The sequence below is a fragment of the Rhopilema esculentum genome, chromosome 1 (assembly GCF_057945365.1).
Source record: "Rhopilema esculentum isolate cy_ngs chromosome 1, ASM5794536v1, whole genome shotgun sequence".
Taxonomy (NCBI): domain Eukaryota; kingdom Metazoa; phylum Cnidaria; class Scyphozoa; order Rhizostomeae; family Rhizostomatidae; genus Rhopilema; species Rhopilema esculentum.
The window spans coordinates 3,755,656-3,770,404 of record NC_142815.1 but is presented as its reverse complement, the minus strand read 5'-3'; the positions used below and the strand labels follow the sequence as shown (position 1 = coordinate 3,770,404).

Below are 14,749 nucleotides of genomic sequence, written 5' to 3'. Positions count from 1 at the left end.
TTGAATTGGTTATTTGAATGGAGCTTGACCACTGTGAAATCTAAAACAGAAACGCAGACAAAAGCTGGTAGTGGCTGCTGCGCTTGGTGAAAACTGAATAATACGGAGAGATTAGGGTTATGGTGAGAGTAAGGAGGGGGGGGGTTAAAAGGGGGTATCAAAAGGAAAATATCACACAGGGAGGTATTAGAGATGGGCATCCTGAAGGGTGAGGTGCAGCGGAATGAAGAGGGTGAATCGCAAAGGAGGGGCAGCATCGCAAAAAGATGCATGGATAAAAGGGGGAATCGCAGAGGGGTATTGCAAAGAGGGCTGCCGCATATAGAGGAATCGCAAGGGACATCAACAAGGTTTGGGAAAGGCATCGCAAAGAAGGGGGAGCAAAGCCAATGGGGCTTCTCTGCCTCACATGCCCCACCAAAAATACCCCGCCTCAAGAACCCCCGCCTCAAAGGCCCTCTGAAATAGTCCCTTTTGCGTTAAGGAAATTGTTGACAAATCAAAATCATCAAGAATAAATAAAGACAAATCAAAATCATTAATAACCACTTATGATAGACTAGCACACGTTAAAGCAGAGAAGCTTTCTTCTACGCTCTAATATAAAACCTCTTTGTTGTGAGTAACCAACCAAATTCTCTCTTTAGTTATGCGAGAAAACAAACCTGTTTTCTCATAAACCTTTAGAGAGAAAAAACGAGAAATTTTCATAGCTTGAAACTTTGGAGTCTTGCCTCGACCTGTTTCTTTAATAAATTCTTTAAAGACTGAAACAGTGAAAGAATTAAGCACTATGACCCGTCAGTCAACTGCTCAGAATTAACAATAGATTTTGCAGCGCGTTTTTATCAAGAGAACAATTAGAATTGGCTGATTGGATACTTAACAATAGGTCTATTGTGTAATCCAGCCAATGGGAAATTTAAACGACCAGCGAAATTTGTCGGGACATTTTAAACATCGCAGACACAGAAAAAGATACCAGTGTATTCAAGGGAAATTCACTCATCGAAGATTTTATTTGTGATCAGAAGAATGGACAGTTACTACGCTCTGATGTTTTTATTGATTTTTGGAAGAATCTAATTTTCTGTTTTTGCTCTGTCACAGCCCTGAAATAATTTGTCACCCTTGTTCTTTTGGTGTCATAGCATTGCATACCTTAGACGGACCATGCTGGTGCTTCCTCCTTCCAACTTCTTTTTCTCTTGCAATCTCGCCTCTTTGTTTTTTAATTTCTAACGCCCAAATTCTACTACTTTGATAAATTCAGATCAAGCTCAAGTTTTTTTTCGATTTCTATCTTATAAGCTTATAAACAAACGTTCCCAAATAAGTCGTTCGATTCAAACTAGATTGAAAATTGTTGAAAGAAAGAAAATAGTTTGATTAATAATTGCTAGATTCGGAAATCTGTCTATCGTTTCAAACTGGTATTCAGCTATCAGCATAGAGTTCATAGAAAACAAGTTGGTGAAAATTGGTAAGTTAACAAATGTGTATTGTACAAGTGATTTTCTTCTTTGAAGTTATCTCTCAAAATACAAAATTCTAGATGGGAAACAAAAGAAAGCGTATCTAAATTTCTTTGAGCTTAAATATAAAAATTGATAGACAAAAATCTGACTATTAAATATACCAGATCAAAATGATGACGTGAAAACATACAAAAACAACAAAACAACATCACTTTAAAAACACAAACTTTCTACAGTTCATCCCTTTTTTGGGCATTCCCCATTTTACCACCGTCTCTTTTCGCGGCATCTCCCTCTGTGTCACCATCTCCAACTGGCGATTCTTCATCAGAATCTTCTTCATTCTTGCCATCCCCTTCATCCTCGGAATCCCCTTCATTCTCGGAATCCCCTTCATTCCTGGAATCCCCTTCCTTTTCATCTTTACCGTCATCTTCATCTTCATTCGGGGATTCCTCCTCATCTTCTTCCACCATTTCCTTGACTGCATTCTCTTCTTCACTTTCAGGGGTATCCTCATCTTCACCACCGTCATCCCCCTGCGACTCTGATACAAGGTCTTCTAAAGATCTCAGCAGATCTTTATCGGGTTCCAGTCCTTGCAAGTCTTTCTTCACAAAAATATAGGCATCCCCTCGGTCTTCCTTTTCGTTGTGTTTGGATTCAGGGTTATATTCCTCAATGCCATCATCACCAACATAGCTAAAAAACAAATTCAACAGCTGATATACTAGAAACAGATGACTCGTTAGGTACCAGAATTTCACTCCTAGTGCTAGTGGTTGGCTATTCCCAGAAGTGGGGATTCTCCTTATGGTAAAGATCACTCATGTAGAGGATTTCTGTTGATGGGGATACCTATTTTAATGGGGATACTTAGATTAAACAGATGACTCGTTAGGTACCAGAATTTCACTCCTAGTGCTAGTGGTTGGCGATTCCCAGAAATGGGGATTCTCCTTAAGGTAAAGGTCACTCATGTAGAGGATTTATGATGGGGATACCTATTTTAATGGGGAGACTTGGGTTCGAAATTTTAATGGTAAGTGGCTGCTTATGACAAGAATTACTGAAAGGGGATAGAGATTCCTTGTTGTGGTATGAACTTGTGATGATGGAAACTCCTTGTTGTGGAGACTTCTAATGACTCCTTGCTGTGGAGAGCGGACGCCTTTGACTGTTGTGGAGATTCCTTGTTGTGGAGAGCGGACGCCTTGGGGGGGGGCGTAGAGTGCGGTTGCCCCCAATATTTTGCAATTGAAAACGATGGAAGAGTGTGATGCTATCTTATCAAAACAATTGGCTTGTAGGCTTGTACTCCCCCAATATTTGCCCAAATGTCCGCCTCTCCTGGGGGACTCCTCGTGGTGGAAGAACTTAGATCGACTGTTGAAATATAATTCATGGCAGAGAATTTCTATCAAACATATTCAAAGAAACTCGGATACTGTTGGGAAAAACTTTGCAGAAATAATACTAAGACAGGCGTCATCTATAATTATTAAGGCCTTGCCTTCTAGCTGTATTGTCAAAAGCTTTGTCAAAATTACACTAGGACAATTGTTAGAAAAAGTTGTTTAGGCCTTGCCTTCGAGTTGCCTCGCTGAAGCTTTTCAGGACAGTTTCTTTCGGGACTTGGTCAGAATCTTTGCCAGCAATGTGCTCGAATAGTTTATCACCATACAATTTTGTGCCGTAGAGCTTCTTCACGTACCTATGGAAAATAATTTGATTGGTTAGATATGACAGCAAGATTCCATAAGGATGAAAGAAGCTTGAACACGTGCGTCTCTATCACATGTGCTTGTTTGTGATTCTGATTGGTCCACAATGTAACCTTTCTATCGATTGGTCAACAGGTGATTGACAGGTGAATTCCGGCCAATCAAATCTCAGATTTTATATGCTAATGAAAAATTCAATAATTTCATGCAGGCAAAATATATTTTATCCTTACGAATATTATTTTTAGACATTCGAGTAATGAACTACGACATATCCTGAAAAAGCACGATGAAAATACTTCTGAAAGTGCAAAACAAGTAAAAATATGTTATCATTTGGGAGAGGTATTGCCAAGAAAAGATCTAAGGCTCGCTGATGGATTAAAATTATTTTGGCTTGGTTCATAAGGTTATGAACAGAGACGAAATTTCAGTGATTTTGTGGATAAATGGCCTTTGCTTATGTGGACACATCTAATTTGGAACTTTCTACCCAATTTCGCATAATTAGAAGAAAGCTCGCATAATTAGAAAAAAGCTCGCATAATTAGAAGAAAGCTCGCATAATTATAAGAAAGCTCGCATAATTAGAAGAAAGCTCGCATAATTAGAAGAAAGCTCGCATAATTAGAAGAAAGCTCACATAATTAGAAGAAAGCTCGCATAATTAGAAGAAAGCTCACATAATTAGAAGAAAGCTCACATAATTAGAAGAAAGCTCGCATAACTAGAAGAAAGCTCACATAATTAGAAGAAAGCTCGCATAATTAGAAGAAAGCTCACATAATTAGAAGAAAGCTCGCATAATTAGAAGAAAGCTCGCATAATTAGAAGAAAGCTCACATAATTAGAAGAAAGCTCGCATAACTAGAAGAAAGCTCACATAATTAGAAGAAAGCTCGCATAATTAGAAGAAAGCTCGCATAATTAGAAGAAAGCTCGCATAATTAGAAGAAAGCTCGCATAATTGGAAGAAAGCTCACATAATTAGAAGAAAGCTCGCATAATTAGAAGAAAGCTCACATAATTAGAAGAAAGCTCACATAATTAGAAGAAAGCTCGCATAACTAGAAGAAAGCTCACATAATTAGAAGAAAGCTCGCATAATTAGAAGAAAGCTCACATAATTAGAAGAAAGCTCGCACAATTAGAAGAAAGCTCGCATAATTAGAAGAAAGCTCACATAATTAGAAGAAAGCTCGCATAACTAGAAGAAAGCTCACATAATTAGAAGAAAGCTCGCATAATTAGAAGAAAGCTCACATCATTAGAAGAAAGCTCGCATAATTAGAAGAAAACTCGCATAATTAGAAGAAAACTCGCATAATTAGAAGAAAGCTCACATCATTAGAAGAAAACTTGCTAACGAATTACTGTTACTTTGGCTTAGTTCATAAAGTTATGAACAGAGAACCAATTTCAGTGAATAGATAAAGAAAGAGGCTTTGCTCATGTAGCCATTTCTCAGCCAATTCGTAACACATCTAACTAATTAATACATTCAATGGTAGGTTTTAAAAGATCGGCACTTCAAATCTCATTGTTTTGTTATCGCCGGGTCAAAGGTCGAAATCAGGTCTCAAAGTTCAAAGTTCACTTACCAATCAACAAAAGAATCTTTTCGCAAAGCACCATCCCTTTTGACAAGAACTGCGACCAATCTGGCGATATCTCTTGGCGAAATCTTATAATACTCGTAATCATAAGAATTGGACGCCATGACACCTTGGATCGCAACACCGATCTTTCGTAATTGCGACTTTTTCAGCTTCATTACGTGGGCTTTCGTAATAACGTCATTAGGAGCAATCCCAAAAAGCTTTGCAACATAATTTCTGTCGATTTTCTCACCTTATAAAAACAAAATAGATAAAAACAAAAAGTGCTTATAAGACGTTTTGAGCTTATTCCAGTCTGCATTTGTGTCGGCCATCTTTTCCTCAACCTCTTCCTTCAGTAACAACATCTATTTTCCCTTGTCACCAAAGTACCCGGAGCGAGGGGTAACTTCTACATACAATGGTACGGGATGATCCATTTTTCCGGGGTACTTTTCTACAACTAGAAACTAAATTTTAGGGTGTCGACTTTGGTGAAATCGAACGTGGTCGTAAATCTTAAGATTGATTTCTAGCATGTCCTTAAAGTTTGGGGTATCATTTTTATAAGAAATGCGACATGTTTTTATTTAGTCGATTGAGTTTTTAGATTTTTGCTGATCTTAATTTAAGGTAAAGTCCAAATGTGTCCAAATTGTGAAGAAGGGGTTTTGGAAAAGTTATAGATTTTAGGGTGTGTTTTCACACTTCAAAATGGCACACCCCGTCCTCGGCCTATTGAAGACACACCTCCGGACAAAAGTACACATCCATGTTGTAAGATAAAACACATGGCATACACTTCATTTTAGGTCTTGCAAATGGACGATTTTATCGTTTTGAAGCGGGAGACTTTTATTGCATTGTGTTCTCTCGATGGCATTATTGGAACATTTCATATAGTGAAAAAAATACAAAAATTGGAAAGACTTTACTGGGCAACAACATGCTTCAATTATTATTGGACCAGCTCTCCATACCTGTGAAAAGATCCTCTGAACTGGAAAATGTTTCTAAAACATCATCGACTTTTAGCTTCCTTCGCTTTGCATCTTGGAACAGGGATGACTTTGTCCCGAACAGTTCTGAGTACCCCATTGTCATATAGCCTCGTCCTGGATACTGCCAATCGATGTCAAAATGATTCAGAGGCGTGAATTTCTCATTGGTGGAGTTGCAATCTTTAAAGTTTGTTGGCCGGTCGAAGTCGAATCGGGAAAAGAGAATGGTAACTGCGAGATTGAAGCCTGGCAGGGAGTTGACCTGAAACGGGATTTCACGCATATAATTAGAGTTAAAACAGAGAGAAAAAAGTACCACATCTTATCAATTGATGGATCTGTCACTTTGTAATATGCAACATGGTGTATGCCTAACCTGGGCGGACATAAAGAATCTGAAGGAGTATCATGTTTTGCTAGATGTCATATTCTTAGGAGAGCGTTCCCTGACCCTAGGTGACCTGTCATTCGTTGATGCCGTTGAAAAACTCCTCCACGTGTATGACACGAGGTTGATCGGATTATCCGAACCAGATTCTTCACCTTCGCCCCTAACCTGTCTAGCCGTATTCATCTGAGATCACCAAGCGCTACTCATTTCAGTTCACTACGAAGGCATAATCATTTGCGACCATGCTAAGAGTTTGCTGTCGTTTTGTTTGGTTTATAGAAATTTGAACCAAGAGCAAAATGCAGTGGTCCTTTATTCTTACACGTGACTGAAGGGACTTAGCTCGATTGGTGTTTTTGCTGAAAGCCTATTTTCCATGAAAGAAAAAACGTACCACATCTTGTCACTTGAGTGACAGACGAATGGTAAAAGTTAGAAAAATGGAACCAAAGATAAAATACTTCTGCAATCATGTAATTGCTATTCATGAAGGGGCTGGAGGTACCAGCTATGGTTGTGCCAATTGGTAACCAAAAAATGGGACATTGGTCAAAAATGGAGCATGTAAAATAGGTTTTCTCGTGTTCATTCGAGGTGTCAAAAACAGTATTTCATAAGCGACAAAGTTTCGTCTGCAATAGAGTAAAGAAGTGTGGCGCCAAAATAGTGTGACTAATGAAAAATTTGGAGTTTGCTAAGAGACTACTGTGGTTTTGTTTGGTTTATAGAAATCTGAGCCAAGAACAAAACGCAGTGGTCCTTTATTCTTGCACGTGACTGACGAGACCTAGCTTGATTGGTGTTTTTGCTGAAAGCCTATTTTGCGGATATTTTCAAAATAAAACAGGATGTGTTTGATTGGCTCTGAATAGACCAATCAGGTTCCTCTATCCTCTGATGCTGAAACAGCCCAAGTGAGGACGAGATATCGTTGCAGATGTTTGCACAAATCATTGGACAGAAGAAAAGCCAACGGTATTGAGAGAGATCGCAGGAAATTTCAAAAAACATTTTTGAACATACCTGGTGATAAGTGCTCTTCGGCAAAAACAGACAGTCACCGCCATGTACCGTGATATTGTAATATGGCAACGTCGATATTTTGGGATATTTTTTCATATCCACACTCCGGACATTGATCTTGGAATACCCTCCACCTGGGTTTCCCTCTTCGTAGGCCTTGTAAAGATCCTTTTCATACTTATACAGGACGATTTTCCAGTCTTTGGTTCCGTTTATTAGACAGTTCATTGTATGGAATGCATCCTTGTGTAGAATACTTTGACTTGAACCTGAGCTCATCCACAAGTCGATTTCGACCATACGCTTCTTTATTGGTCCACAGGACATGCAGGGCAAAGCCTAAAATACAGAACACTGAATTCAATACTGAAATAAGTCTACCGTTGTATGAAAAAGAGCTAAATTGCGAACAACTGAACTGAAGAATCAAATAGGGCTATCGTTGTAGAGAAAATCATTAACTTGGACCATTGGATTGAAGAATGACATAGGATTTTTGTAGAGGAAAGCTAAAACATGGAACATTGAATGGAAGAATTGCATTTGCTAGTGTGGTAGAGCGAAGCTAAAACATGGAACGTTGAATTGAAGAATGGCATTTGCTAGTGTGGTAGAGCAAAGCTAAAACATGGAAAATTGGATGGAAGAATTTCATATGCTAGTGTGGTAGAGCGAAGCTAAAACATGGAACGTTGAATTGAAGAATAGCATTTGCTAGTGTGGTAGAGCAAAGCTAAAACATGGAAAATTGGATGGAAGAATTTCATATGCTAGTGTGGTAGAGCTAAGCTAAAACATGGAACGTTGAATTGAAGAATGGTATTTGCTAGTGTGGTAGAGCAAAGCTAAAACATGGAAAATTGGATGGAAGAATTTCATATGCTAGTGTGGTAGAGAGAAGCTAAAACATGGAACGTTGAATGGAAGAATGGCATTTGCTAGTGTGGTAGAGCAAAGCTAAAACATGGAAAATTGGATGGGAGAATGGCATTTACTAGTGTGGTAGAGCAAAGCTAAAACATGGAAAATTGGATGGGAGAATGGCATTTGCTAGTGTGGTAGAGCAAAGCTAAAACATGGAAAATTGGATGGGAGAATGGCATTTGCTAGTGTGGTAGAGCAAAGCTAAAACATGGAAAATTGGATGGGAGAATGGCATTTGCTAGTGTGGTAGAGCAAAGCTAAAACATGGAAAATTGGATGGGAGAATGGCATTTGCTAGTGTGGCAGAGCAAAGCTAAAACATGGAAAATTGGATGGGAGAATGGCATTTGCTAGTGTGGTAGAGCAAAGCTAAAACATGGAACATTGAATTGAAGAATGGCATTTGCTAGTGTGGTAGAGCAAAGCTAAAACATGGAAAATTGGATGGGAGAATGGCATTTGCTAGTGTGGTAGAGCAAAGCTAAAACATGGAACATTGAATTGAAGAATGGCATTTGCTAGTGTGGTAGAGCAAAGCTAAAACATGGAACATTGAATTGAAGAATAGCATTTGCTAGTGTGGTAGAGCAAAGCTAAAACATGGAACATTGAATTGAAGAATGGCATTTGCTAGTGTGGTAGAGCAAAGCTAAAACATGGAAAATTGGATGGAAGAATAGCATTTGCTAGTGTGGTAGAGTGAAGCTAAAACATGGAAAATTGGATGGGAGAATGGCATTTGCTAGTGTGGTAGAGCAAACTAAAAAACTTTGGACATTCAATCAAAAATAAGATGGGCTGTTGTTGTAGAGCAGAACTTAAATACATGAGCCACTGAATTTCATTTTCTATATCTGAAATACATAACTTTCCATTGAATATACTAACAAAAGAAAAGTTATCCATACCATCATATCTTGGTACATTGGGGATGGCAGTTCTGATACAATGTATTTTGGTGCTGATTTGTATGTATTGATAAATTCTCTAACTGTATCTCTTCCAATGCCTAAAATAATCAGGATATATAAAAGAATTTAAAAACAGTAATATATTTGAATGTAATATATTAAACCTTACTGGGGAGTTAAGTTTTCTTCATCCAATGAAAACTTGCAAACAGGGCCCACCTCACCAAAGGGGCCAGGGTGGCCATTGCCCCCCACTCTTTTGCAAAGCAAGTAGATTTAAATCTGCAGTAAAAGGGGAAAGAAGCCTTGCCCCCCTACTTTTCAATTTTTGGCATGGGCCCTGGCATAAAGCAATCATCAGTTGGTCACGAACAAGGAACCAATCCAATAACCATTTCTCCTTTCACATTACTCTCAACCAGCATTTAAAAATAAGTTTTGGCTTTTCTAAGTCATTATCTGACGTGTTTACTTCAAGGAGTGCAAATCTTGAAGCATAATATGCAGTGGGCACCTGGGGATCAATGAGGGGGGCATTTGGAGGACAATGGTCCTTTGTTCTAAAACAATTAGGAAAACTAGACATCATCTTATTAAAACAATAGGCTTGCCTTCCAATATTTGATGCCCCTGATCATATGCTTGGTGACGCCAGGGCCATATATGAAATTGTTTCATTAAAGTGATCTGAAATGACCCTTGAACCACACATCTTCTGCAAGAAATTGTCTGATATGCCTCCTTGTATCCAATATATCATGCAAAAGACCACTTGTTACTTAAGATATAGGCTCGTCACTATAGGGGGTGGGGCAAATGGGGTGTGACACTACTTTTGAAAAATAATTCCATTTCAAAAACAAGGGGGGTTTTGCCCCCTAGGGGTGCTTAGTCAGCATATTTCCAAAGTTGTCACCAAATACAGGATGACTCAACCACTTTGTGAGAAAATGGGACTTGGAAACCCCCCTTGAGAACAAAAGCTAGCGACGGACTCGTGAAGGTAAACAGCTCCTTAACAATTTATTTTGATTCCTATTCGCTCATTCCATTTCTATAAAAACAAGTTACACTGTGACATAACATCGTCCAAAAGAATAAAAAATTTGCAAACCTTTTGCACCTGACGGAGTGTAGCCTTCCTTCTCTAATTTGTTTTCCAGCCTCACTTCTAAGTCTCCATACTTCTCTATCAGATATTCCTCTGTCCACAGTTTATAAGCTGGGAATTTTTTTGCAGCATTCCGAAATACAATTGGACGCATTGGCAAGACATATTTCTCAAAGAAGGTTTTTGCATCAGGGATATTTTCAGTTTCCTCTAATGGCATTGGGTCCATGTGTGAGCCGAATGGCTCCAAGTGCCCTGGAGGGATGACATTTTCAATACCAGCATGGGCCAACCTGTTTAGATAAAATTCAAAACTTGTTTTCAAAAAGTTAAAATCTTCTGAAATAACACATGTAAAAAATTGCTTTGTTTCCTGGACCAGCTTCATTTTCTTTCACTTTCTGTTTCTGTGTTTGAACAGAGACAGGTTAAAACTTTTTAGCCATGTAAAAACGAGAAAAAAACAGGATCTCCTTTCTTAATATAACAAAATCTTCAACAATTAAGTATTTGGTACTTTTCGTCTGACACTCTATGAGTTTAAATGTCTGGTAATGACTTGGAAATGGGGGTTTCCAAAGTGGTTTAATATATGGCCCTGGCTGACACTCTATGAGTTTAAATGTCTGGTAATGACTGAAAGCAAGTTGAAAATTTATACCCTAGTGTAGACTGAAAGTAGCACCAGAGGAAGAAAAATGTGTTTGAATGGTTAGAAAGACGATCTTTAACACATGAAAATTTCAAGTTATCACAGAATTCCTTATTTGCAATGATAATTATGCATAAACAGCCTTTAAGTTTCCATTCTCACTGTCATGGGAGAGAATCTGTCATGGGCAGAAAACTTAACAGACTTATAAGACAGCTTAAGAAACTAAACAGACTTATAAGACAGCATATAGTCTGTTGAAGAAGTGTGGGGATGCTGCCCCCTCCTTTCCATGCCCCCACTATCTCATATTATGATGCCATTATACCCCCAGTCTTAAACAGCAACCACAAACAGTGCAAATTGCCCCTTTCCAAGTTACTAGGCCTTTGTTTCAATAGAATAAAATAAATTTGCACAATCCTTAATGAAAACATAAATTATTCTAAAAGAAAAGCTCGATTATTAATGCGTTATATCTATTTTCTAACATTCGTCCTCAGTCAATGAATGAGATTCAGAACCATCTTAAAAAAGGGGGTGCTTTCTCCTCGATTAGTTTATCTATTGAGAGAGAGCTCCTCCTAGAGAAATTCCCCTGCATGCAACACCTTATAAAAATTGTTATTTTGTGTGTTATTATTAGTAAGTTTATTTTATTTGTAGTCATTGTATGTAATTAGTGTTTTTATTAGGATGTTGTATGTAGAGGAATTTTAACTGAACTGAACTGTTTTAGCTCAAATACGAAAAGTCTTTGGCTGATATCCAGATAAAACATATTAAAAATTGCACTTACCCAATAGCTGCAATAATCAATGATATAATGAATTTCCCGGCCATTATTTGCGATCTTTCCCGCCACGAATTGCTGGCCGGAAAACTTTAGGGGAAGAGGAAGAAATCACTGGAAGAAATCCTAAATTCCGCTTTGCCTCACTTTCGCCTCATGAGCCTCGATTTAAAAATGTCATAGCAACAATGTTTATCAATGAAAATTAAATTGTTTAAAATTTAACAGACAAATCTCATTATTATGAAAACAAATTTAAAAGTATGATTTTATCAAATTTCTTTGTCTATAGTCTGACTTTTCAATGTTCAATTCAAATGTGAATTGAATTCCGACATTTTTAGAAACCATTTAATTTTTACTCTAAGAGCGATTCATTTAAGTATTGTTTAATGAACTGAAACGGACCAAAAATATTGTTAAAAAATCTTTTTTGTTAAAGAGCATTATTTTAGCCAAAATTTAATCTTAGAAAAGGGCTTTTATTTAAATGATTAAAGATAGTTCCAACTTCTTTCTTCCCATGTTCGCTCACGTTCAAAAAGGTATGTTGGGACACTTAGATGTTGGACATATTTTTGAATGCAGTTTAAAGTTGTTAATTTGTCCTATTTTCTCTTGCAACGTTTTGGCTGATTTTTCCAAATTTAGCATTTTTAAAGGAGAACTGACACGCAAAAATAACTTTGGCTTATTCGATGCAAAATTTGTCGCTGATTTCAAATCTGGAAAAAGTTTTCTTCTTAGATTCGCCGTTTTTCTGATATTTGCACTTTTATCCGTCAAATACGTCACAGCCAGGACTCGGGAATTTCCCGAAGCGGAAACAAGATTATCGCCAGGAGTTGTTAAAATTCTCGGTTGACGTCACAAGTGACATGTTAACAATGCCGTTGTAAAGGCTTTCACCGCAACGGTGAAAGTACAAGTGAAGTTTCGTGTTTTATTGAAAAAAGTCCGCGGTGAAAAGACAAAAAATTGTCAGGCATTTCATTTATAAGTATATAGAGGCTAGAAAATCCTAGCTTCATGTCTGCTAAGACGCTTATATCCACATAAAATTTATTTTCATGCCATGATATCTTCGAACCAGCATGCTTTGAAACATTGAAAGAACCTCTAAGCTTGTGAAAAAAGGAGTCGACTTTGTTTGAAAAATGATACGGTTTCTTCAAAGTTTTTATTTTTACAATTACAAAAAAATCGCAACATGGGGGGTGGGGGGTTGAAGCAGTAGCCAAAAGACAAACGAAATCTAGTGGAGACAGCGGTAAAAGCGATCCTGCAACCTGCTTTGGGTGCAGAAATATGAATTCAAGAAAAAACCTTGGTTGATGGGAGCTGCGAGTGTGACTAAATAATAATTTCACTGAACTTGATTATTGTATTTTAACAGAGGTTGAGATACTAGGGAATAACCTAGTCTTGCAAAAAGCCCATCCCCCACCCAAGTCAAAATTGCTTGCAAAATAATATAATGCGCCAGTTGATATTCCTATGACAGCTAAACAGCATTTTCTTCGACTAAGAAATCAAGTTTTTGACTAAGAGCTAAGAGCCTATTTCGTAAATCCAGATTTTTCGACTGCCAGGTAACTTATCAGTTCCCGAAACCCTTCACGCCGGGTGAAAATGGCATAAAATCCGCACAAGTCGACTTTTAACCCGCCTTTACTATTCAATATCACTATACAGTTAACGCGTTTAAAACATTGAAAAACAATAATAGAATGTTACATTAACAATTAATAACTTGCAGTTCCGTTTAGGGCATCATGGGCATTTTAGCCAATTTAGGCCATACAGACAAAGCAGTGTGGCCAAAGACGCCTCAATCTGAAATAAAATTCTAGTTTTACGATACCTGATCTCATTTAGATTGTAGCAATAGCATTATTTTTAATAGAAATTCCATATCAGTTTGTACTTCCAGTCTGTTCTTTGTTTACAATATCGTCACTGTTGAGCTATGGGACGACTGTCTGCCCAAGCGGCAGCGCTGGTTGGTAGCAAAAACTCAGACGGCTGAAACTCTCCATTTGTTTCGAAATCAGTGTAATAAAACTCCGATTCAGAGTCCCAAACTATTGAAAAAGTCAATTATGTGTCAAAAATGCAAAATTAGCTCCTTTCACATGCACAAAATAAACATTTGTCCGCAGCATTTTGTTAAAGGTTTCTATAGAGAAACACAATACGTGCTGAGAACATGTCACTTGTGACGTCAAAGATGATCGTCTACTCGTGACGATTTTCGCCTCGAGTCTCAAGTTGTCGGAACAATTGTCGTTTCTCAACTTAAAACGCCTGTATTTCAAAAACGGTAACTGTGATTTAAAAAATTTTTCCTATCCTGGAATTTGCTTGTCACAAACTACCGTTTTAGCCAAACTTATTTTTGCGTGTCAGTTCTCCTTTAAACGATATTTTTCTTTTGCAGAAAATTTGCACGCAAAAACTGCACTCATCGGAGCAGTAAAGAACTGATGTAATTTTCCCGTTTCCGAATAGAGGACGGTTTTCAATATTTCCTTGCCGCGTCCCCAAACACCCAGCTACTCAGATCCTACTTCGCTCCTGATGAGACATGGGGGCTTAAGTCACATCCCCGCATCGGGCCATTTTTGTTTTGTTTGAGCACTTAAATGAAAAAAATTTCTTCGACAGGGCCATCGAAAGACAACTGGGGCCCAGGTTTATTCACAAAACTGGACCCCTTAGAAAGTGGCCACGCCCTTCAGTCTTTTTACAAGATGTGCACAAATATTTGACATGAATCAAGGACATGAGGACTTTCCCTACCCCCTATCGGAGCACAGACCCCGGACATTTTGCCCATCCTCCCCTGCCCTTTGACTTCAATCAACTGTTCCAAAATTGTTCAGTCAAATTCTAACACCATTGAAATTGCTTCTCTTTTGAAGTGCATATTTAGCAGTTATGGATAGATTCAGAAATTCTCGAAGGACTCTGCTAGACACCACCTCTAAATTTTCCAAAGAGTACCAAAACTTGTATCTTCCATAATACACTGAATTTTGGCAGAAATTAACCCCTCTGACCCAAACCTTCTTAAACATACCATTGGAAAACACATTTTATACACCATATTGAGGAGAGAAGGAAATGAGAAGACAAAAGCA

At 38.0% G+C, this 14,749-nt stretch overlaps 1 protein-coding gene across 1 annotated transcript; it reads right to left on the bottom strand.

Annotated features, from left to right (window-relative positions):
* Positions 1-1,579: 1,579 nt before the first annotated feature.
* Positions 1,580-11,768, bottom strand: LOC135690182 (uncharacterized). Its single transcript, XM_065207649.2, has 8 exons — positions 11,613-11,768; positions 10,165-10,454; positions 9,048-9,148; positions 7,216-7,554; positions 5,781-6,063; positions 4,804-5,053; positions 3,067-3,192; positions 1,580-2,180 (listed from the first exon to the last, which is right to left on the bottom strand). The coding sequence occupies exons 1-8, from the start codon at positions 11,654-11,656 to the stop codon at positions 1,709-1,711; spliced, it is 1,905 nt and encodes a 634-aa protein (XP_065063721.2). The 5' UTR covers positions 11,657-11,768; the 3' UTR covers positions 1,580-1,708.
* Positions 11,769-14,749: the final 2,981 nt, after the last annotated feature.

What these genes read in the sequence shown, in the direction of transcription:
- LOC135690182 (XM_065207649.2), bottom strand. Translation starts at nt 11,656, where the DNA reads ATGGCCGGGAAATTCATTATATCATTGATTATTGCAGCTATTGG. An exon ending in CGAAGAGCACTTATCACCAG is followed by an intron (nt 6,064 to 7,215) that starts GTATGTTCAAAA and finishes ATCCCGTTTCAG; the next exon opens with GTCAACTCCCTGCCAGGCTT. An exon ending in TTCAGCGAGGCAACTCGAAG is followed by an intron (nt 2,181 to 3,066) that starts GCAAGGCCTAAA and finishes TTTGTTTTTTAG; the next exon opens with CTATGTTGGTGATGATGGCA.